The sequence below is a fragment of the Prionailurus bengalensis genome, chromosome X, assembly GCF_016509475.1.
Source record: "Prionailurus bengalensis isolate Pbe53 chromosome X, Fcat_Pben_1.1_paternal_pri, whole genome shotgun sequence".
Taxonomy (NCBI): Eukaryota; Metazoa; Chordata; class Mammalia; order Carnivora; family Felidae; genus Prionailurus; species Prionailurus bengalensis.
The window spans coordinates 91,302,291-91,326,945 of NC_057361.1; the positions used below are offsets into that span (position 1 = coordinate 91,302,291).

The 24,655-nt window shown below is 44.9% G+C and overlaps 1 protein-coding gene across 7 annotated transcripts in view; it reads right to left on the reverse strand.

The window, feature by feature from the left end:
- The window catches only part of CHRDL1 (chordin like 1), a 119,257-nt gene that overhangs the window by 13,518 nt on the left and 81,084 nt on the right, over window positions 1-24,655 (reverse strand). For 4 of the 7 annotated variants that reach the window (XM_043571230.1, XM_043571229.1, XM_043571226.1 and 1 more), the window contains 3 exons: window positions 10,726-10,793; window positions 3,777-3,945; window positions 243-452 (listed from right to left, as the gene is read on the reverse strand). In XM_043571230.1, coding sequence (XP_043427165.1) covers window positions 243-452; window positions 3,777-3,945; window positions 10,726-10,793 — 447 coding nt within the window. The remainder of the gene's footprint in view (window positions 1-242; window positions 453-3,776; window positions 3,946-10,725; window positions 10,794-24,655) is intronic. The other 3 variants (XM_043571232.1, XM_043571228.1, XM_043571231.1) reach the window with 1 other exon arrangement.

Here is a 24,655-nt window from a genome sequence, read left to right on the forward strand (position 1 = left end):
GGGGCCAAAGGTGTAGTAGATACGAAAAAAAAAAAAAAACCCAGTCTATTTCTGAGTTACAAATTTCTTCCAAACAACCATGTTATCAGCCCTTCAAGGGAGGAGAGAATGAAGTTCATTGTTACAACTGGTATCATTACAAGGATATGGCAGGTTGATTAGGTTTCTGACACTCAAAGAACACTGAGAAGGACTACGTGGGGAGCTCATTCAACGAAAGGCAGGGCTTCCAACCAACGCACCTTTTGCCTTTTTACCTGGACACACCTTGCAGCACTTTCCATCTATTTTTTGAGGATACTTGCAGGGGTACCGGTTGGGGCAGTGGATTTTCTTACACTCTTGCTTGGTGACATTGCAAGTGCACAGCACACACTCCACAATGCCAAATGCCCGGAGATTGGGGTGCCAGGACTCGCCATGGGAGTAAGTCTTTCCATTGGAAACACACACTGGAAGAGAACACAGGGCTGGAAATTAAAGGCTAGGGTGCTGAAACGGGCCCCTGTGCTCAGAACCCAAGCCCTGAACCCCTTCAGACATCAAGCATCCTTTGTCCTTTCCATGGCCGTGGACGTGTACAGAGCAGTCTCTGTCACCACAAAAATCCCCATCCTGGTTCCTATTCTACCATTAGCAACCATTCAGGTGCTTCAGCAGCGACTTCTGGATGCTCACAAGCGCCTGGCACCTTGTGAGCAGTTGATAAATATTTCTTAAAAATGGAGGAATGTACTAGTGCATGAGAGCAGGGTTCCATCTGTCCTGGGTATCTCTGAGATAAGGAACCTCTAAGAGATTGTAGTGTTAATCCCTGCAGTTTCATAAAAGATGTACGCGGCTCGAGTGGATATGCTTCTTGGCATGAAAATCGCCCAGAGAGCTTGGCTGCCCAGGGAAGCTCGATGAAGATACTACCGCTCTTCCCAAAGGGCCAATTTCTTCCAGATCCTGAAGCAAATCAAATGCTATGGAGAGTCTGATCCACCAACACAGATGGGTATGGAGGTGATGGCACCTGCCTACTCTTTGGTGTGGGGAGGAAGGCACTAAAATGAGATGAAGAGGGAAAGGATTGTGAAAGGTAGCCTTTCGTGCCTCTACACTTTGGGCAGTGTCCTCTGGCCCCTGTCTCACAGTGGCTAAAGGGGTCCAGCAACAGTGGTCTCCCGTTTCCTGAGCCGGAAGTGAAGTCACTGGCTCCGCGTTTTGTGAGGGGCCTTGCAGGAGCAAGCATCTGAAGAGCTGCAGGCTCGGGGAGGGGGGAGTTGTGGGGGTGGCTATGAAGGGAAGGGGCGACGGGAACATCCTCCAATGCAGACCAGCCAAAACATGCCCAGCTCCTCCCGTAAGGCATAGAGCCGAACTCCAGGATTAAGAACTATACAGGGCTGGGAGCGGGGAGGGCGGAGAATAAGCTCTCTCCCTTTCTGAAAGTGCCGAGACATTCTGGAGATTTTAAAGCCATGACTGGGACTGGGTGTGTTTCTCATTATTCCCATCACCTCATCATACCCAGGGAGACCTGTCGGCATCCCAATCAACAACATCTCTAGGGTGGGTTGTATCACTTAAGGCGGGGCTAGGGTGGGAGAAGTAGCCCCACTTGGGGCGTTTCTAGGAATTGGCTGATTTGGCCGCAAGACAATGGCCTCAGAAGGATGAATCATTGGGCTATTTCTTTCTCCTCAAGTCCACTGGGTCACATTAGGAAATATGGATGATGCTGGCTGCCTTTTCCTGTCCTTTGCAAAAACTGCTAGAGTACTGGGCACTCTAGCAGGGTCCATCCGTGCAAAGATTTCCAAGAATACAGGCACCCAAACCAGAGAAGCTCCCCACCTTCCGGAGAGATGGAACAGGAACTTGACATGTGGACTCTGAGGCTCAGGACTGTGGACGGAATCCCAGGACAAGGTATGCCGGATGTGTCATTCTGTCTCCTGCCCTCATCTCTCCTGTCATCTCCAGAGACCGTGACACTGCCTTCTAGACAATGTGGTCAAGTGGGTACATTGTCTGCTTCATGCCAAAGGATGCTGGACTCAAGTTCAAAATGGTGGAGTCCTATCGCTTCTCTTCTTTGACTCAAGCAGAGGACCAAGGACATGTGTCTCAGAGGAGCATGCTGTTAGCAGGAACACTAAGGAGAAGGGCGGGCAGGACTCCTGTGCTATATAGCTAGGTTCACTTTCCCCTAAGTATTGGGACTAAGGGGACAATCTAGACCGGGTGAGAGTCTACATTCTGAGATGTAGTAACAGGAGATCAACCCTCTAGAGGGAAACACAGCCTTCTCCCCACTAACAAACTCTCAAGATGATTTTGAATCATCCAGCTGGGCGTTGTGGGTTGGGGGTGGGGGCAAGTGATTCTCCAGTGAACTATAATAGAAAGGTCAGGAAAGAACTGCTACATCCAAATCAATGGGAGCAATGAAAAAATGTAAACCAGCTGAGCCTTTTGTAGGACACAGAGAAAATCAAGGGATGAGCCTCTGCCCTGAAATGAAGAGGCCTGTGGAAATTATGGGATTTAAGATTTTCAAAGTCCATTTCCCCACAGGATTTTTTTTAGGCTTTGAAATACTCCTCCTCATTTCATAAATTCATATGAGGATGCCTTGGACTTCAAAAATAATACGCTTCAAATCAAACCCAGATCGATAGTAAATATTTCCAATTCTTCTGATATATCGCCATTTTTTTATCAAGACTTTTATTTTGCATGTTCCTCTTTTAAGCCTGTTAGTTTCAAAAGCGATTCAATGTTTTTTATCTGTAATCTGAAATTTACATCTAACTAGTAACAGCTGTGATCAACTCGCTTTGGTTTGACCAGCTTTGTTGAGATTTATAGTAGGAGTTCTTTGTAACGGATTGTTTTTCACCCGTGTTATTCAATCATTTGGTTTAATAATTTATTACTTTTAACCCATTCAGAGAACTGGCTTTGATTTGTTTTTCCTTTAAAGGAAACAAAACATGTTTGTGGTTTCGTAAAAAGGAACCAGCTGAGCTCTTGCTCTGAAGAGCTGGTTGACACGATGCCTAAAAAAAGTAAGAAGCAGTCAATTGTTTGATTGAATTTCTTCCCCCCCACCCCCACTACTAGGGTGGGGGTGGAGGCCAGGGAACTCTGAGCAGGAAGGACCTGGCCACGGACGTGTGTGGGTGCCTGCTGTAGCCAGCTGGTCGGCTGAGTGAGTGGGCTGCATATCTGTGTTAACCTGATCAGTCCTCCTGGTGCTCAGCCAGGAGGTTTCTGGATTTCTTACTGGATTACTCATTTCCAATGACAATCTCATATGAATTAGAATCTCCGAGTGTGGGGCCCGGAATATGTACCTTTAGCAAGAGGCCAGGGGAGAGCCTTGGGTGCACTGCAGTGTAAGAACTGCTACTTTGAAGGTATGGGGCTAAGAGCTTCGACAACACACAAGTTCTCTTCTGTTAAGGATCCAAGGAACTTTCCCAAATGACCTGCAACCCCCCCGGGGCAACAGAGAAAATGCCGGAGGTTGCATTAAGCTCAGGGCTTTCTTTTGTCCTAAGTAAGGGCAGGTATACCTGAAATCTAAACTAAGCTCTCTGGGCTGCCTTTAGGGAAGTCCTAACAGTCGGCTGGAGTCGCTTGTCCACACACACGCTTTGAGGCCTGATGGGAAGTCATCCTCATGTGAATGTGTGATATGCATGGGAGACAGGGCCCTTCCCAGGCCCAGCCATCCAAAGAAGGGGACTGTGGACGTGGCCCAAAACGAGAGTGTCCCTTACCTTGTCCGTGCTTGTGTTTGTTGTTGATGACAATTTGCACAATGGTGCCCGATGCTTGCTGGGAATCCATGAGAGCTCCTCGGTGGCTTCTGGCCCCGGGAAAGCGGGGCAGACCTCCAGCCTGTCGGCTTGGTGGGGGGTCGTAGTGAGATCGGTGGTAAGAATGTCTCTGTAAAGTGACAAGGACAAACTCAGTCCCCCAGATCCACCAGCGAGAAGGCCCAAGTGGACTTAAACACACTTAGAAGCCATGTGATGACCTCAAGTGATGAGCTCGGATCTTAAATTAACCACATGTCCGCCTACACTGGTGGAGACATACGGTTGCGCCTGAAGCAAGAGTAGCCTTGACAACATGCCGAGATTTTTCTCTCTGCTTGCAGAAGACTGGACTAGTTTCACCTGAGGGAGCAAACAGCCCAAAAGGGTAAACAGAACGTCCTTAGCTGCTCCCAAGGAGCTATTTGCAACTCTTCAGGAGCCTTAACCTTACGAGTTAAGGGAGTGGCCTGCAGCCCGAGGCTGAAGGGGACAAAGTGGGAAATGGTGTACAAATTAGGAAGACAAAGAGAATTTTCCAGTCATGGGGTATGTGTGACCTGGGTGGGCCATGAAGGGTGGAGAGGCTTTTCACAGGCAGAGTTGGTGAGGAATATTCCAGGTAGCGATTTCCAAGTTGAGAACATGTAGCAGAGAACATAGAGTCCAAAAACGGGAACTGCTAAAGGATTACATTCCAAATTTGGGTTGCAGCCAGATCATGGAGGACTTTAAATGACAGGCTGAGGGGTGAGGACTTTATTTGGTAGGCAACAGAGGTGAGGGTGTGGAAGCCTTCAATGGATTTTTTTTTTTTGAAGCAGGGAAATAATCAGAATCAGAACTGTGTCTCCAAGCACTGATACCTGATTATATATACGGTGCGCTGGATGGAATGAAGAGACGGGATAGGCCAGATGAGAGGCATGGAGACTCAAAATGCAGCCAATGGCATGAGGTCACAGAGCAGGGTACAGACACCCTAGACACTGCATAAAAGAACTGACCGTGTAGGACAGTACCAGAATGTCAGCCAGAGGGGAGGACTTTGTTTTGCTCACTGCTATGCCTCCAGTGCCCCAAACAGCATCCAGTGTCTAGAAGGTGCTCATTAGACACTTGAAGGAAAAAATGAATGAATGAATGAATGAATGAATGAATGAAAGCTGTTGTCCCCAATGAAAGCTTAGAGTCCTGTACTACAAATAATGCAATCATTCCTCTGTCAGCAAGGCTTTGACACGTGATGTGCCCACTATTCTCCCAGGAGCTGAGGGAGAGTGAAGGCAGAGGAGGATGGAATGAATGAAGGCTAGAACCTAAGGCAAAAAGCCAAATAACATTATGTTTTAGGGGCAACTGTTTGGGGTAAAGGAGGGGAGACCCGTGAGTAATTTCACAGGCAATTAAAAAGGAAGATCCTTATGTTCAGTGTTAGATATAGCAGGGGATCTTGGGAAGGTAGTTATGGGATCCCCTAACCCCAGCATCCCATAAAACATTTATTACAGTTATGGTCCATAGATACACATGTTGCAAATTTAGCTTTGAGAATTAGTATTAACTCTCTTGTGGGGGGAGGCACCGGTGGGAGAAGGGGAGAGAGAATAGGAGTCAGAGTAAGAGAAAGAGAACATGATTCCCTAAATCTAAGAAGCGTCCACGCTGGTACATTGCTATAAAAACTCACGCAAGTAAGAATTTGCATCAACTTATTATCATGTACACAGATGGGATTTTCAGCGCAAATATTTTTCGTTCCCACAATGGCTCAGATGTCTTTTTCACTTACATTCCACAAAGACCATTACAGAGCATTCTGTCCTTTCTGGAGTTTGGCAAAATTTTGCCAAAGGAACACAGAGAGGACAGTCTGGCTGGTGGGTGCCCTGATGCTAAAAGGAGGGAGTCCCACAGAGCTAGAATTGGAGAGAGAAGGTCGCTAACCCAGGATGAGTTGCAAGTACAAGAATTTCTGTGATTCATGAGGGTGAGAACAAAATGAAATGCTGGCCTTGGGTGCCAGGGACTCAGACCCTGGACATACAGTAAGAGACAAAAACATTCTACACCAACCAAACAGACTCAAGGATTTTGATCAGCCCCCCAGAACCTTGCCTTGTTAAAGTCTTGCGTTTTTCAGAGAAACAGGCTAGACAGGAGAGGGGTTTTATTTAGGGTGACCATGAATTTGCAGTTTTTGGAGATGGCAGGAGAGGAGGAGAGAGGAGGATGAACAGGAGGAGGAAGAAAGGAAGGAGAAAGTGGGAGAAGGAACATGTGGTCAAGCCCAGTGGTCTGCAAACATTTGGCTGAAAGCTGCTCTGAAGAAAATATCCAAGTCTGCTCAGATAGCAAAGTCGGCGACAGTGGTCACAACCTGGGGGTGGAGGGTGGTGAAGTGTGATTTTGATTTGAGGGTCATGGCTCTTTTATAGAGGTTGTTCCCCTAAACAGGCAAACGAGGGGCGCCTGGGTGGCTCAGTCAGTTGAGAGACTTTGGCGCAGGTCATGATCTCAGGGTTCGTGAGTTCGAACCCCATGTCAGGCTCTGTGCTGACAGCTCAGAGCCTGGAACCTGCTTCCGATTCCCTGTCTCCCTCTCTCTCTCTCTCTGCCCCTATCCTGCTCGTACTGTCTCTCTCTCTCTCTCTCTCTCAAAAATAAATAAACACTAAAAAAAAAAAAATAAACAAGCGAATGAAAGAGGCTTACCAGGGACCATTCTGACCTTGTAACTTATAGCAAGACAGGAAAAGGCATTAACACCTTGGAGTCGTAAATGAAATTGGAGTTTATCCTAAAAACAAGCTGTGAATAGCCTGCTCAAGAGAAGAGGTCAAGACTTGTTAGGTAGAAATGGCCATATAGCTATACTTTGTTTTATTCTGCTCAATATTTTGGTATTATTTTATTTCCTGACTCAAAGTGTCGATAACTAAGGCTTTTGAAGTGGTTCCCACACAGTTCTTTTCTGATGGTGGAAAATCTCCATTATTGTCGAAAGTTCCCCAGGAATCTCTTCCTTACTTGTTCTAAGGTCTAATATGGGTTTTACTGGCAGAGACGGGGAAACAGGACAGTTCCGGGAGAGCCCTCCAAGTGCCTTCATGGCTGTGAGTCTAAAGTTATCATGAAATATAGTTTAACTTAAAGACTGTCTTCAGAATGTGTCATAATCCACACAACCTTGAGTGTCTGTATCTTCATCACTGGAACCCTGGGACCATCCCTGTCTGGGAGACACTTGGGCCAGTTTCCTTCCCCACCCACCATTCTGACAGTAGGAATGAGGCGTGGATTTTTATCTGTTGCCTATTGTTTCTATCTCTAAATCTTTCACTTTTCGAGTGGTAAGTCTCTGAGTAATCTATCAGGGGCAAAATCAAGACGTTGGCTGTTGTCCAAAACAAAATTGTGCTTGCTTTCATGTTTTGGCTTTCCACCCTGTGTCTACTTCTCCCTCCCTATAACACACACACACACACACACACACACACACACACACACCCGCTACGGTACTAGGACCAGTGCATGTGAAATTATGATCTGGAAACCGAACCAAAACCATTTCAGATTTTGACAAAGGAGCTGCAATTGAGGCACTGGTTCCTCCTGTGCACTTCGTAAAACTTGGGAAACTGATGGATTGCAACCCACGTGGCAAAATGAAGCAAACCTCTGTGTTTCTATCGAACTGACGTTTGGATGGTTCCCTGTGAATAGGGACGGTCCCTTAAAGTGACAGTCTGCTGAACTGGCAACGTCCTGTGAGGCCTGCCTTTTGTGATCCCATAGAGAAAGCTGAGCCTGCACAGGATATTCAAAAGGCGTTCTCCTACCTTCTGATTTTTGGCTGCTCGAGGGCCAGCAACAAGTGTGAAGCATCTTTGACGTGGGACAAATGCCTATGCGTTCACATTCATGAAAAGCCCCTCCCACACATTTCACCCCACCTTCTACAACCATTCACTCAACACGGATTTATTGGGTGCCTACTATGTGCCAGGTACATATTCTTCTATTACTACAGATGCTATTTATTATTGCAAATCCTATCCCACAATATCTACCCCTTTTAGAACAAAGGAAAATATTTATTTATAATAAAGTGGAACCATCTGGACATTTTGGTCTACTAGGCCCAAATGTTTATTTCTAAAGATAGGTCTTGAACTCCTTTGAAAATCAATAACAATTTCAAGGCCCTGCATTCTGTACCTGACCTCTTTTGCTACAGGAAGTACGGGATCAAGTTCAGCCCTATCACCAGCAGTTTAGGAAAAAGGACAAGAGGGAAAGGCCAGGGTAGAGTTGGAGGCAGCATAAAATATGAGGGCGAGAAGAAGGGCTAATTAATGGCATTCCCAGCAGGATCACCGAGCTGGCCACAGACGCTTAGCTTTGGGGACCAAGGCACCCAGTTTAAGGTATCTCAGGGCCAAATTTGGTTAGAATACCATCTGGTTGACAGCCACAGATTTAGTCATTCTCAACTTTCTACCACAATAAAAAAAATGAGCCCTGAGAAAAAGAGGAAATTCACAACACAAAAAATGGAGACTGGTATCATCTCCTGTCCAGATCTGGGAGGAATCTGATTTACTATAAAGCAGATAGAGCTAGATGGAGAAAATCTTGTTTTTCTTTCTTTTTTTTTAAAGTTGGTATTTAAACTCCAGTCAGTGAGCATACAGTGTAAGATTAGTTTCAGGTGCACAATCTAGTGATCGAACACTTCCATACACCATTCTGTGCTCATCCCCAGTGCCCTCCTTAATCCCCATCCATCTATTTCACTTACCTTCGGGCTCCATATTAACCCGGGAACTGGGAGGCCCATCCTCTCTCACAGGAGTGTCGCTTTCTTTGAGACACCCGGTATTCTCTGCCCCACCCACAATCCTTCTACACTCATTCAGAAACAGCAACGTCTAGAAAATAATACGACTATAGAATAAAGCCAACGGCCATCACTTCAACTCATTGCTGAGGGTGTTGGCCAGCTGGATGTAGGCAAGTCGAGAGTGGCGCGTGTGATGACCAGGAAACATGGCCTAAGCAACACTGAGATGTTTATAGTGGCCATTTTATTATGTCCCCACCAACACCTTCCTTACACCCTCTGTATCCTAGGGCTTGCCCTGTAATTCCCTAGACTCTTGTCTTCTATAAAACGCTGGTTGAGAAATAATTCCACGGGTTTAAAAAAATCATTTAAATGTTTATCCTGCAGGGGCGCCTGGGTCGCTCAGTCGGTTAGGCGTCCGACTCTTGATTTTGGCTCAGGTCATGATCTCACAGTTCATGAGTTCGAGTCCTGCGCTGGGCTCTCAGCTGGCGGTGCAGGGCCTGTCTGGGATTCTCTCTCTCCCTCTCTCTCTGCCCTTCCCCCACTTGCACCCTCTCTCTCTCTCTCTCTCTCTCTCAATAAACAAATAAATACATAAACATTCAAAAAATAAATGTTATATATTGCAAAGCAAATCGATGCTCATTGAAAAACAGCCAGTGATACAGAAAAGATAAAGTGAAAAATCCAACGCTCCCTGTCCTCCTGCCAACTTCCACCCTTCTGGGATTCCCACTCTTGACGTTTTGGTTTAGGACCTCCCAGACCTTTTCATGTGTGTGTACACATGCACACACACAATGTTTGCATAAGGAGATGCTAGTGTAAGTTGTGTCCTGTACCTTGCTTTGTTTACATAATATATGTTGGGGATCTCTCCACCTTGGTCCATTTCGATGCCTTGCACTCTGTAACAACAGCACCATGTGCCATAGATGGGGTGTGTTTAACCACGCCCTTATTGCTCATGGTTAGGTTGCTGCCCCGTTTATTTTGCTCTTATGAAAATAATACTGCACTGAATGCCCCATGCACTTTTTCTGTACGGGGGTTTGATGAATGCCCATTTATGTGCCATGAATGCCTTTGTACATTTTGCGTGCTTTTATAAGCCCTTCAATAGGATAGATTCCTTGAACTGGAACATCTTTCCAGATTTTAAGAATTTTGAGGTATTTACGCTGTACTTGACCATATGTTTTTTTTTTAATTTGATGTTTTACTTATTTTTGAGAGAGAGAGAGAGAGAGACAGAGAGAGACAGAATACGAGTAGGGGAGGGGCGGAGAGAAAGGGAAACACATAATCCAAAGCAGGCTGCAGGCTCTGAGCTGTCAGCACAGAGCCCGACGCGGGGCTTGAACTCAAGAGCTAAGAGATCATAACTTGAGCTGAAGTTGGATGCTCAGCCGACGGAGCCACCCAGGAGCCCTGGCCCCCCTGGCCATATGTTTTTTAGAGAGGGATTGCATTTTGTTAATTACTTCAAAATACAAAGGGAGAAGAGATACTGTTGCTATGCATAAAGAGGCTTTTTATGAGGTTAGCACTGAGCATGGGAATGAGATATTGTAGGGTGGGGAAGGAATATCCAGCCTGCTACCTTTGCTCTCCTTCAGCTGTAAACCTAAGGCTTCAGAGAGGGTTTGTGGAGACGCGTCCACAGTACCCCTGTCAAAAGGATGGGAGGACCTACCTTACAATTCCACAGAAGGTTCTCACTATTGAGGACAGAGGTAGTGACCTGCCTTCTTTCCAGAAGGCAGAGATTTGCCAAGCCATCCTGAAAGTCTACCAGCTTCTGATCTAGGCAAGGGGTACCTACGGGCAGGGGCTATGATTTCTTTATGCACATGTCCTGGCCCCGGTTACCAATCGTGCAGTGTACTTAAATGGTAATAGGTTGGTGATAATGCCATTTAATTTTCTGAGGAAAGGAAAGAGAAATGGTGTTAGAAATGGGCCCTTTTATGGAGTTGCTGGGATAACAGCCATGGAGAGAGGAAAGTTTGGCTTGGTGCTGTGGAGTGTTGAATTATTTGAGCTATTCACACTTACTGCTTCTCTGTTGGCAGGTTGCCGGAAGATATCACCATCAGAATGTTCCCACGACAATTCTCCATCCCCTGTTTATTACAAAATAAGAAAAGAGTCATACATACATAGAAGGGAAAACCATCACCCTTGTGACCTAGCAACATTTTTGGTTCTATGATCCCAAATTTCTCCAGACAGCTTGACCGTTGTTAAGATGGCTGTCCTTCAAAAAGTGAGCCCGGAAGATTTCTCTCTGGGTGTGCCTCAGTTTTCAAAGCAGCTCTGAAGAAAGCTGCCACCTTCTAAAAGATTCTGCCCATCACCATTGTATAAGATTTGGGAAACAAAAGGGAAAAAATCACTTTCCGCTGTGATACAGCCATCAGCTTCCCTTTTGATTATTTTATTTCCATAACAGTTAACTTTTTTGCAGGTCATGTGTAATCTGTGTTTAAACTACCCTTAAAAATGAGAGTTTTGAGGATGTGGTCTGTCATAATTGGTTAAATTTTCCATTGTGTCTCTGAGTAGGTATGACCTGGTCTGAAAGTTAAGGTAAAGCTTGCGGTGGTTGGAGGGTTTACATAAACAGTATCCAAGATGTACTCCTCTACCGTTGCCTAAGATACCTTCCTCTAGGTCTCTGTGTCCACTCTTTGAATTGTGAACCCTTATCACTGCCGTCTTCCAGAGTAACTGCTTTTGGGAGGAATATCTTACTTTTAGCCTTGAGAACAACAAACACAGCACAAGATGGTGATATTCCTCAGCCAAAGAAAGATCACGAACAACAGGACAATTTCCAAGGATATCCCCTTGTGTTATCTATGACCAAACAAGCCAATGGGAAGAGCTTGGTCTGACTATTAGCATCAGATCAACCATATATTTCATGGGATAATAAGAAATACCCAAAAGTATCAGCATTAAGAACTTTCTATTTTAATTTATCCCCCAAGCTTTCAAAACCCATGGCTACATAGTAACATGTTACTAGTTCAAGGATGTGATAGTACTATGAGGGAAAATTGGCTGTTAGGACTTGAAAAAGACCTCGAAATTCCTTTGATAGCAATATTATCATCAGGTAGTGACATATAACAAAATTATGGCTTTAGTCCCTTCATGATTTAAAGATCATCTTATGGAAAAAAAATTATGAATTGTCAAGATTTAACTCTGGTTACTAGATTAATCATAGTGTAACTTTATCATTCTGTGATCAAAATCCTCAATGTGTTCCCATCCGAGACGGGATATAATTAGCCCCCCCATCTTTATGAGTACCTGCCTCTTCCCGAACTGTCTCAGCTACTCTACTATGAGAACCCTTTGACCCCTTTGCTCTTTATGGAAAATGTGGCTCCTATTCTTGCTTCCATGCATTCGCTCATGTTATTCTCCTGAAATTATCTTCCCATCTCCCACACCCATACCTCCCGTACAGCTATGCAAACAATTTAAGTTCTGCCTCCTGTACAACATCTTCCTCAAGCGCTCTTACATATTTCTGGTTGCCTAAAGGACTTAGTTAGCATCCCGTAGTTTTAGTTTTTGTCCAACTGCTCCATTTCACAGATGGAGAAAGGCTCGGAGAGGGCAAGCAGCCATTCACAGTCACATAATGAGTTGATGAGCATTAACACCCCAAACCCCAGATTTCCTGGCTTCCAAATAAGCGCATCCATTCTGTAAGGGCAGGATTTTTTATTCGTGTTATCCATGGCTGTATCACCATCATCTATAACAGTGCCTGACACATAGTAGTCACTCAATAAAATACTTGTCAAATGATGGAATTGAGAGGCCTTCTCTAACGACATATTGAAAATTTCAACGTTCCTCTGATAGTTCTTATCTGCCATCTTGGCCTTTTCTTTTTAGCACTTAACACTATCTTACGGTTTATACAGTTTGTTTATTTAATTTTCTGCTCTCTCCACTAGAATTCTCCTATGAGAACAAGGATTTTTGTCTATCATGTTCACTGATATAACCCCAGCACCTAGAACAGCACTGGGCACATGGTACTCATTCAATATTTCTTGAATGAATGAACATTAAAACAATGTACAGTATCCTCTGTTGTAAAATATTTTCTGAGTCTTCCTTGTCCCCCTGAAGAGACCATAAATCCTTTGAAACTAGGGACCATGTCTTAGACATTCCCCTGTGTTGCCTAGATCACTGGTTTTCAAAGTGTGGTCTCTGGAGCAGCAGCAGCATCATCACCTGGGAACTTGTCAGAAATGCAAAATGTGGGACCCCATCCCAGACCTACTAAGCCACTCTGGGGTGGGAGGGCAATGATATCGGTTTTGACAAGCCCTCCCGGGGATTCTGATGTGTACAAGAATTTGAAAATATTTGGCCTGGAGTACTTAGCATGTTCCTGGGTACACATCAAGTGCTCAGTATATGTACTGAATTGAACTGCAATCAAAAATACAGAATTAAGTAGTTGGCCAATAGTAAATTCGCTTCTTCCTGGTTATTCCAAGTCTGAGTAAAGATGGCAGACAAAGACTGCATCCAGACTATGTGGAAACCCTGAGTGACCCTGAAAGAGTGAAGATGATTTCACCTTTGTTTACATCTAGAAAACAATGCCCAAAAGTCAGTTAATATGTATTGGATGCTTCTTGGGTGGAAAGCCTGATACTAAGGCAGAAGGTGGAGAGAAATCAGGCTGGGCCCTTGCCCTCAAGATCTTTACAACATGTTTGGAGGTGACAGGAAGTCAGCACAGGAAACAGCCTAACACACGCACACGCGCGCGCGCACACACACACACACACACACACAGTAACAACTGGAAATACAAATGAACCTATGTGCTTGGGAGATACTGAATAGGTGAGTGATCAGTAAGATAGAATTGTGTAAAACTTCCCAAAAGGATTAGTCATGTTTTTAGAAGTAGATGCTACAGGGCACGAACACATGGTGACGTGGACAGCGGGTGGCTCAACTGAAAGGAATGGCATTTGCAAAGGGGCAGAGCTTTGGAAACAGTAAGTAACATACTGGAGACAGCCAGCAAGGTGTGGCTTGAGTAAAAAGTTCCGATGTGAAACAAGAGAAATGAGGATGGTGGGGAGAAAGAAAGGAAGAAGGAAATGGAGGGGGGTAGTGGGTTAAGAGGAGAGGGCAGGAAAGAAACAGGAGGGGAGGGAGACTGGTTGTTGAGGTATATAAGGCTGGTAAATAATTGCTTTGTAGACTTCAGAAAGAGGTCGAAGAATTCACATTTTAGCCTGTTACCAATTTTTACATAGAGGTTCCTGCAGTAAAAATGGTATTTGTGGAAGCTTCTCCTGACAATCGAGTGTCACCTAGTTGGGGAGCAACTGGAATCTGAGAAACCAACCAAGAGGCTGTTCTACTAATATGTGACAGGCCCTGAGAATCTATAAAATAATGGAGAAGGGGCAAATAAGACTACTTCAGATAAAAAGGAAATGTTAAGATCCCAATGGGAGATTTGGTAATGGAAGAGGTTGGCAAAGGAGAAAACAACATAAAATGACGCTAGGGTTGCAAATCTGGACAGCTGGGAAATGACACTCCCTTTGACAGAGACTGAGTGAGGATGAACTTCAATTTACTTGTTCCGCTTCTGCTGGCAGTGGTGGGTCCAAGCAATGTCCTTGATGAAGCCAGATGAAAATATGGGACCAGAGAGAAGACTGGAAACCAGAAGAGATTCCCCAGCAAACAGCTGAACAAAATGTAAAAGTTATAGGATGTATTTTCAAGCCTAATCTAAGGACCCCAAAGAGAATAAATGAGAAAAGAAAAAAGGATAGATTTGCTCTCTGCATCAAATGGCATTTGTAAACACAGATTTAATGATTGGTATTGGCACGGAACATATACTTAGCATGACCTTCTGAGAAGTTCACTTTATCGCATTTATACCCTAGAGTGTTCAAAGGGCTTTTAGATAGTGTCTTGAAATACTTATAGTCCAGTCAGAATCTTGAAGCATATAGTCCCTGTTAAGTGAGCGGAGAAACAAGCCAGGATCAAGCATGAAGGCTTGATGTAGAGGTTCCTACAAGCACAGGGCTTTAGCATGAACTTGTGTAACACCCTGTAACACAAGTTCAAGAAGAAGTGTCGCAACACCTAAGCATTTAATGGCAAACAGGCATGTGTGCCTAAATCTGAATTATTTCACTTCACAAAAAACTACTGGAGCCATTACTTCTGTATACACACACACACACACACACACACACACACATACATTCTCAAGTATGAATGACTACTAGTTTTATGGCTTTGAGCTTTCCAAGTCATCCAAATGGTATTCTCTAAGCTGGAATGTTCTGTAAGTAAGAAGTTATTCCATATAATTTGGACCACAGCTAAATTGGAAGAATCTTCTTAGATGTTCCATTTAGTACACCTTTAAGTGATTCTCTAGACCTGGGCAAAGTCTGTCCAGATAGCTGATAACAGGCATGTTCATGTACCATCTCAGATATACCTAAGAGACAAAATACATACAAGAAAAAAGGAAGCTGCACTACCCTAAAACCTGTTCCTTTGCTTTTTTTTTTTTTCCTGATTCACCGGGCAAATTATCTTCCCTAAGAGGGAGATGCTTTTTTCCATCAAGGCTTTATTTAAAAAAAAAACACCAAAAAACCCCCCAAAACAGTGATTCTAATGGAGACAGATGGATTCTAGTTAATTCCGAGAAGCAACAAGATGTAATTTTAACCAATTTTTAAAACCAAAATGAAAAACAACTCTAGTGTACCGTATGTCAAACAATATTCGTTTAACCTTAAAAGCCACATGTGTTGTTTATTCAAACCTCAATTATATTCTGAGTGGTACCCTATGGAGCTCAAATGGCTTTCTGATAATTGGAGAAATGGAGAACAAGCATTTGAAAAATGGTCAAGAGCTAAGCTAAAATTCAGACTGTTTATAACTCCCACTGCTTCCATTAAACTCCAGTTGGCTTGAGTAGGGTCACAGAAGTAAACCGTGTCCTCTTAGAAGGACTAAGTGTACAGCGAGATTATTAGATGTCCATGAAGATAAGCCTCAGAAAGCAAAACTACGCCAGCATGTGGCCGCTTCTGAACCACACACAACATCATAAACCGCATGCTTATAGGCCCCGATTTACCTGGGACAACCCAGTTTCATGCCTCTTTTTCTGCCAGGCAAAAGTAGTAAGACTACACTCTCACTTTCAGAAGTGTCTTGATTCGGATGCTGGGTTACAAAGTTGCTCTAATCATAAGGCGCACAGAAATGAAATGAATCCCTGAGATGGAGGGATGGGAGTGATCACTGGGACCAGGGAAAGCGATCTCTGCACTTTCAGAGGAACACGTCCTAATCAGCGGAATCAGGGCACACAGTTAAAGGGCTTTTGAGGGACAGCGAGAGAGGGCAGAGAGGAAGACACTGATCGCGAAATCTCCACCTACTATGTGCCAGGTTCTGGGATGGGCCACTTTATAGCCAGTAGACAATACCCTAGCTGCAGATGAAAGACAGAGTGGAAACAGCTGACTTGGGGGCCTCTGCCAAACATCCAATTCTACAAATTCTGTTGAGAGGGAGCAAGCGGGCTGAAATTTGAGTGCAGCTTTAAAGAACTGGGGTATAAGGATTCTCCGCTGGTAGACATCTGAGCTAACAAGAATGATATACAGTACTTCCAAGGAGTCCTCTAGTGTCTTGTGGATAGTCAGGTTTTCTAGAAAATACTTCACTGTCAAATAAAGCACTTCATTGTTTGGGCTGTCCATCGATACAAGCTCTTAGCATTTTAAAGAAAGTATCTGCTTGAGAAATGTTAAGACACAGACAAGGAGGACCTCCTGCCAGGAGTAGCCAGCCAAATCTGAAGAGGAATACAAAAGCATTTATCCAGAAAACTCAGAAATACATATTTTTTTAAAAAAAAAGACCATTATGAGAGTTGCATGTGCTTGCAAGAGGAAATCATGGGAGAGAGAAGAGAGAAGCTATTAGCGAGATGGTAAACAGAGCCCCCACTCTGCTCTTCCAATGGTGCTGTGGATAAATAATTCAAGTTTATTATAATAGGGGTCTCGGAGGGGCCTCTGGGTGGCTCAGTGGTTAAGCGTCTGACTTTGGCTCAGGTCATGATCTCGTGGTTCATGGGTTCCTGCCCTGCGTTGGGCTCTGGGTTGACAGCTCAGAGCCTGGAGCCTGCTTGGGTTTCTGTGTCTCCCTCTTGCTCTGCCCCTCCCCTATTCATGCGCTCTCTCTCTCTCTCTCTCAAAAATAAATAAACATTAAAAATTTTTTTTTTTAATGAAGTGGGGTCTTTGAGTCGTCACAATAAATCTGCTGGAAGTGTTACCATATCTGGCCCCTGGGGAGCAGAGCTGTCACGAAGTCTGTTCCTCCCAGTAGCCTCAGACTTCAGAGGTCCCCAAAGTTTCTCTACATTCCCAAGTTGAGAGGTGACACAGCAGTCATGGCTGAGAGAACAACCCAAGCCAGACTGCCTGGGTTTGGATCCTGGCTCCGCTCCTTCTTGCCTGTGCAGCTTTGGGCAAGTGATGAACCTCTCTGAGCCTTAGTTTGCTTACTGCTAAAATGGAGACAATAATGCCTACCCGGGGTGGGGGGCATGTGTGAGGATGAAAAGAATTCGTATGCACAAAGAGCTGAGAGCCGTGCCTGGCACACCAAGTGCTACGTGTCGGTTTTATTCCCCTTATTCTTCCCATCCTTTCGTCCTCAAGAGTAGTTTACCTATGGGGAAAACCCCACCTCAGAGACTCCCATGAGCCTGCGAGGTACCTAACAAGGAAAGGGTCCAGATTAAACAAACAAATGAAACCTAGCAGTAAGGGAAACATTTATGCTTGTACACATTTAAGAGAAATGATTTAAGGGAATCATTTCATGTCTAAATCACTCCACTTTGAAAGCCAGGATCCTGGATACAGGAAAAAAAAAATAGCCACAGAGATTCTTTTAGCTCATGGCTTCTGAACTGGTTTAGATGGTCTCATAATTGTGCTAGCCCTGTCTTCATTTTCATCATTTTCAAAGATGTGCTTGGGTTTGAATGCGATCCTGTATTCTCTCTTGGCTTCAAATGAGACTGACAAGGACAGATATCTGCTTCACTGGGAGACAGTGAAATTTGTAGTCATAAAGTGGAGTGACAAAAGTCCAAGTACCCAAAGAAAGAGAGTCCTGTGCTACCGCATCCATAAATGGAAAAGAGAATGTGGATGGAAAACAGAAGCCCAGGAATCCATCAACATTTGCTGCTGGTCAACCTGGGGATGACTGGAAAGCAGTCGTGAATTCTTAACAGTTGTCAGATAGTTGCTCTTCTTGCTCCTGTTAATCAATGAATCAGACTCATTTCTATAAATACCGGGGTCTTGGCTCATGAAGAGTGTTCCAATGAGAATAATGGATACACATGGCCATGGGTTTCTGGGCAATCATGGCGTCCTGTGAAGTGCTTCGAAGGACAGGGCTGAAGGCAGAGTGGCTCTAACCTGGGAAGAAATACTTGCTCCGAAATGCTTCATGGGGAATTCCTTATTTTTACTGTAGAACCAGACTCCTATACATATGAATAACCCTCCAATCCCAGAGTAGGATGGGGCATTGATTCCACACAGCCAATTAGGAATCAGGGCTGTTCATTAAGCTCAGTATGAAAGTCACTGCTGTCCCATACACTGTCTAAAGGGCTTTCTATCTAAGAAGACACACTCTACACATAAGAGACATGCTAAGAAGGAACACAATGACCACAGAGGGGATGGAGTCCTGGGAGTGTCAAAAAGCTCATAAAGATGAATTCTGAGCACAGAGTATGGAGAGAGAACCAAACACAACCTGGGAAATTTCCGTGGCAAAAGAAAGCTTCCAGCTGGGATTTGGAAGAAGAGAGGAAGGCAAAGGGTGGGAGAGCTCTAAGGTGGTCCTTTCTTTATGAACTTGAACAGTTCACCTGAAGACAGGGCTTACTAATGGTGGTCAGACTCTTCTGCAGCTCTGAGAAGATCGGAGTGTTTCAATGCATATTGAAGTTTAGGTGAGAGAACCCCAACCCGAAATCATCAAGGACTGAGTTCACTTTTATTTATTTTTTTGAGAAGTGTGTCTCATTAATGATGTTTCCTTCCTATCGTCATGACCTGGAGATGGTAGTGTTCTGCAGAAAATGTGGACTAAATCAGAAACAACACTAAAGGATCTATACTTGGAGCTGCTGTTATTTTTTTTCCCAGTTTTGGTTGACTTGGCAAACTTTGACAACTTGGGTAGATTTGTACCATGTTCAAAAAAATGGACTATAGCTCACACCACTGCCCTCAAGATTTACGTTGTCTTGGGCACCGACAAATTGCCTTTAAACAGTTGCTTTCGGTTTCAGTCACCTCAAGGGAGCTTGTAGAAATGGTTCAACTTCATAAGAAGAGATTCCATTTTCTCCTTGGATTCTTTAGAAGTGTGTTGGATAAATGAGCTTGGGTCAAGGAAGTTGCAAGTTCAGCCATCTGTCCTGCCTCCCTAGCTAGGACTGCACTTGGGGAATGTTGTCAAGAGCGCTCCATAGCTGTATGTCTCTTCCTTTTTCACAAATCCACCAAAAGATATGCTTAATCCTATGCTAGGGGAAACAGAGGAATCAGGTGGTTCTTTCCCAGTTGAAGAGCCAAGACCTGTGAAATGAGGAACAATCCAAGAAAATATTTTGAAATGCTGGACTCTACAAACCAGACTAAGCCCTGAAAGTGGTCCAAGAAGGGGCCCAATGACTACTAGAGTGATCAGGTAGGGCTCTTTGGAAGGGGTGAGCCTCTAGCTGGGATCTTGAAAGATGGGTAGGATCCCAACCCATAGAGGAGAGGAAGGAAGCTATTCCAAGCTTGTGGGGAGTAAGAGCTAAGAGAGGCACATAACAGGAGAGAAAGTGGGAAGGAACATGGCATATTTTAGGACACAGAGAAGAGCCAGCCTAGAATAGAAGGTGTGTGTGTTGGTGTCCGAGAAATGAGGATGAGTAGTAGGTTAAGGAAGGGTCAGATTGCTTTATAGAGTGCCTTTAAAAAACAATCTGAAGGGAATTCCCAGGTAGCTCAGTCGGTTAAGCATCCAATTCTTGGTTTTGGCTCAGGTCACGACCTCACAGTTTTGTGGATTTGAACCCCGCAGAGCCTGCTTGGAATTCTCTCTCTCCCTCACGCTCTGCCCTTCCCCCACTTGCACTGTCTCTGTCTCCCTCAAAAGAAATAAACTTAAAAAAATAAAAATACATAAAAACCATCTGAAGGATTCACCTTGGCGAATGTGGTTAAGACACGGTAGGCACTGACCAATATGATCAATAGTTGTGTAAGAAGAAAAGCCTGGGCTAGAGCACGACACACATGTACAGTGAAGAAAGAACAGTTATTCACACTCCTACAACCCAGGGTGGCTGGTTTCATGGTGGGATAAGAAGTCGGGGATCCTGGGAGGGTAAGACTACCCCTAGCTGTGTCCCTAACTTTCGAGTCAATCCTCCCTTACCCTGGGGTGCAGACAGCAAAGAGGAATATGGTGTGAGTTGAGGCTAGAGAGACCGTCCTATGCATCTTCCTTCACCTCCCTGACTAGGTCGACCCCTCTTACTTACTGCCTTTTCCAACACCTTTCTTTGTAGCACGCGGCACAGTTGTAATTTTATATTAGCTTGTGCCATTATTTGCTAAGGCGTCTTGCCCGTTTAACTCTGCAAGGGTAGGCTCCATGTTCGTTCTGTTCTCCACTGCACCTCCAGCACCAGCACAGCGCTCGGTACTTGGCAGTTGCTCCAGAAATGTCCGCGGGATGAAAGAAAGTAGATATTTACATTCTTTAAACCTATAAAGGGAGAGGGGTGGAACAGAGGTGTTCCCCTGTGGTTGGGAGTGGGCAGGTTGAGGCCGTGATGGGGAAAGCTGAGTAGTGTGGTTACCCTCCTAGGATTATCCGCCTATGCCAATGTGCCAGGCATGTTCTCTCTGCCCCTTTACTTCCTTGAACTGGGAGAGGTCCCTTGTCAGTGTCCTATGAACGGCTCCCGCCAGGTAGTGTAAGAACTTGGGACTCTAGAGCCAGGCCGGCAAAGTTCACATTCTAGCTCTGCCACTTACTACCACGGATCCTTGGGCCAATCGCTTAACTTCTGTGACTCGGTTTCCTCATCCATACAATGGGGATAATAATTGTTTCAACTCCGTTGTGAGGGTTAAACAGGGTATTACACACGTAAGGGCTTAGACCACTACCTGGCACATAGTAAGCGCTACCTATATACACTGTCCATGCAGGCTTGGCTCTCGATGTGGCCAAGAGCCCACTCCAAAAACCTCTCCCTTGTCTAGAGTCCAAGTACACAGCCTTCCCCTTTGCCTTGGCAAGATAGGCAGGAGACAGGAAGCAGTAATGATAAGCGGTAGAGGGAAACCGGGGCCGGGTTTGGGCTTGAGGCCTGCCTGCCCAGAATGTGGCAGTCGTACGATCTCCAAAGAGATTTTTCCTTCTGATAAAGTTTCCCTTAAGGTTCCAGTGGCTGGTTGCGTTCCGCTTCCAGTCCAGATGAGGTCTGCTCAAGTGCCAGCAATGACATGCCCCGTGCCGACACTCTCCTGACTGTCCTAGCCTCAGGGGCATGTCTAAATAACGGAGGCTGGGGTGTAGATTCAATCTGTGGCCGCTATCGCTATCTGACGCAGGAAAAGAGGCACACGCTAGTGTTTGGTGAGAGTTCAGAGAGCCGGTTTCAATGGGGCCCTTTATATGAAGGTTTGCAGGTCCGGCACTCAAAAGGTTATTTCTTCCGCAGTATTTTGCCTGCAATTAGGGTGGCCAGCATAGGGGAGAAGCGTGTCTGCATTCTCTGCTGCATGAGTAACATGCTTATACAAGACATACCTTTATAAAACACGACATTTCGACAGAAAAAAAAATAACAAGGTGCTTCAAAAATGAGGACTTCAAAGGAGATTCAATCACATTATATACAACTGAAAGATGTAAAGAAATTAAAGGCTGAGAAAAAGGCATCAATTTTATGGAAGTGTAGGATTCAGTCTTCATAGGGCAAGACGAAAGAGAATGACTTATTCAGGCTGCAGAAGAGACGGCGGAGAAAGAACTTCATGAACCGTCAGCTGTGTGAAGGGACAACACGTGATCGGTAATACCTTGCTTTTATGTGTTGCTTCTGAGGACATGAGAAAAGAAATGTAAATTGTGATGAGAGAAGTGTTCAGCAGATGGGGACTCTGTGAACAGAGATTAAGCAAATAAAGAGGCAAGACTATCAGATACAGAGGGGAGGGTGTAGACAACTCTCCCCCCTCCAAGATCTCCAGGTCATCTCAGTTACTTTTTACAGCCTTTCCATGGGTGATAGATATTACATATCTCCATTTTCAGAGCTGAAAAGAAAACAAGGCTGTATGTGGGCCAGCAGCTTGCCCGAGGTAACACCACGAGTAGGTGAAACCTGAGTAAAAGCAAATCTGTGTCCTTCTGACTTCAGAGCCTATGTCCTCTGTGCCACGTTGTCTCTCAGATGCAAAATATGTCTTGTGGCAGTTTCCTTTCTTTTATTAATTGTCCTTCAGTGTAGATTTGTCATTGTAGCCTTTGCCCCAAACAAAATAACCTCAGCCTGACAACTGGACCGGAGCAACGAGCTGGTTATATTAGCAGCCACATGTATACCTCTGCTCTGTATGGACTCTGTTCCCTTTGGAGCAGACTCAGGTTGGGGCAAAGATGGGCAGAGAGACGAGGAACAAAATACCCATCTTTTCTGGCTTAAATGTAATAGCTGTATTGACGTACAGACACACACACTGGGAGAGACCGCTACCGAAAGATCCAGGGCCTTACTGAAGCACAAACCAAATCAGGCTGTGACTAAATCCACACTGACTTGTGACAACCACTAAACAGAACATATTAAAAGGGATACGCAGAGGAGTGACTGGGTGGCTCAGTCCATTAAGTCTCTGACTCTTGATTTCAGCTCACGGCCATGGGATCGAGCCCCACATCGGGCCCCACATGGGACTCGATATCAGGCTCTGCATCAGGCTACATGTTGGGCTTGGAGCCTGCTTAAGATTCTCTTTCTCCGGCTTTCTCTGCCCCTCCCCACCTCAAAAAAAGAGGGGATCAGCACTCAAAACAAGGTCATTTCTTTCTAAAATAATATTAATCACAGTGTCTTGAAGTGCGACGGGGAGGAAAAACCACCTGGGGATCAGACATGACACCAGGTGATTTCCTACTGACCATGAGCCAATAGATAGCCAGCACCACCAACCACTGTCAACCAGTAACTCAGAGGAAGGAAACACAACAATAATACCATATGTTCATTGCATCTAATTCAAACTATAACTTCCTGGCAATACTTCCAAGCTAGTGTGCATTTCTCTCCCTAGAGCAGTGAGGGGGAGAAAAAGATAAATCGGAAATAGTTTCTACCTTAAGGAGCTTATAATTGGTAGGGCAGATAAGACATGGGCACACATAATGAAAACCAAAAGGTAACAAAGTGATAGATGCTACTGGAGAAGGGCCACTTACATGCTGAGGAGTCTCAGAAAGGAAGGAGTTTTACTCCTAACGTACAGGATTTTTAAAAAGTGCTTCATGGAGGAGGGGGCAGTTAGGCTGGCCGTTGGATAAGCAGGGCTTGGGGGTGGAGAAATTAGGGATGGAGGTGGGAAGGCAAAGAAGAGAGAAAGGCCTTCCATCTGGCATTTATCATAACGTGACCAGAAGACCACCTGCATCAGAATTTCAGGCAGTTGCATGTGAGGTACGTCTTGAGAAACCTGTAAGATTTCCACAGGCAGAGATGGACGGAAAAGGGTTATCCAGAAAGAGGTGGTGTTCCCTCCTCCCAGATCTTGCTGTACACGTGCAGTTGTTACCTAGGCCGCCATTTTGTTCCCCCCAGTTCCTTACCATGAACCAGCTGTCACTCGTTCACCCCAAAGTTGGTTGCCATATGACTGGAATTAGATGATCTGACCAGAGAGTGACATTCGTTACTTTTCTATTGCTTTCAGGTCTCAGACTTCTAACAGGTTCAATTTAAGTGCACTAAGCTCAAATGTAAACCATTGTTTGGGGCCGCCTCCAGTCACCTACACGGTCTTAGGAATGGCTTCTCAAAGCAGGGCGTATGGACCACCTGTCTCAGAGTGCACAGTGGGGCCTATATCTACAAGCACAATCCGGAACCCCACCCCAAAGCCATTGAATCAGAATCTCTGTAGTGGTTGTCTGGGGATCTGAAAGTTCTCCAGGTGATTCTGAAGCACACTGGAGTTGGAGAAATCTTGAGGGGGAGAGCGAAGATACAAAGGGAAAAGAGCACAGGAACACTGTGAGTAGAACCTGAGGTACACAAATGGAAGAATGTGGGCCTCAAGGGTTTAGCTGAAGCTACAACATGGGTTCACGTGTTTTCTACTGGCAACAGGCAGCCATTCTTTTCAGTGCCAGAGTGAAGAGGGTAAGCCTGGAGCCAGACAGCCAAGACTCAAACCTTAGCCCCTTGACTCACTAGCTACATAACCTTGGACAAAGCTGTTAACCTCTGTCTGCCTCAGTTTCGTTATCCATAAAGTGGGGAGGCTAACCATCCTCACCACACAGCATCCTCATGGGAGAAAATGAGTTCATATCAAGCGTTTAGAACCGTGACTGGCATTTAGTAGGTACAATATGTGTCAACATAAATACTTTTTTTTTTTAAGTAAGCTTTACACCCACCATGGGACTTGAACTCACGACCCCGAGAACAAGAGTCACATGCTCTACTGACTGAGCCAGCCAGGTGCCCCGGCACAAATACTTTTGAGTAGAGGTGTGGTATGGTTAAGGTTAGGTTTCCGGAAGATTAACCTAGCAGTAATGTATA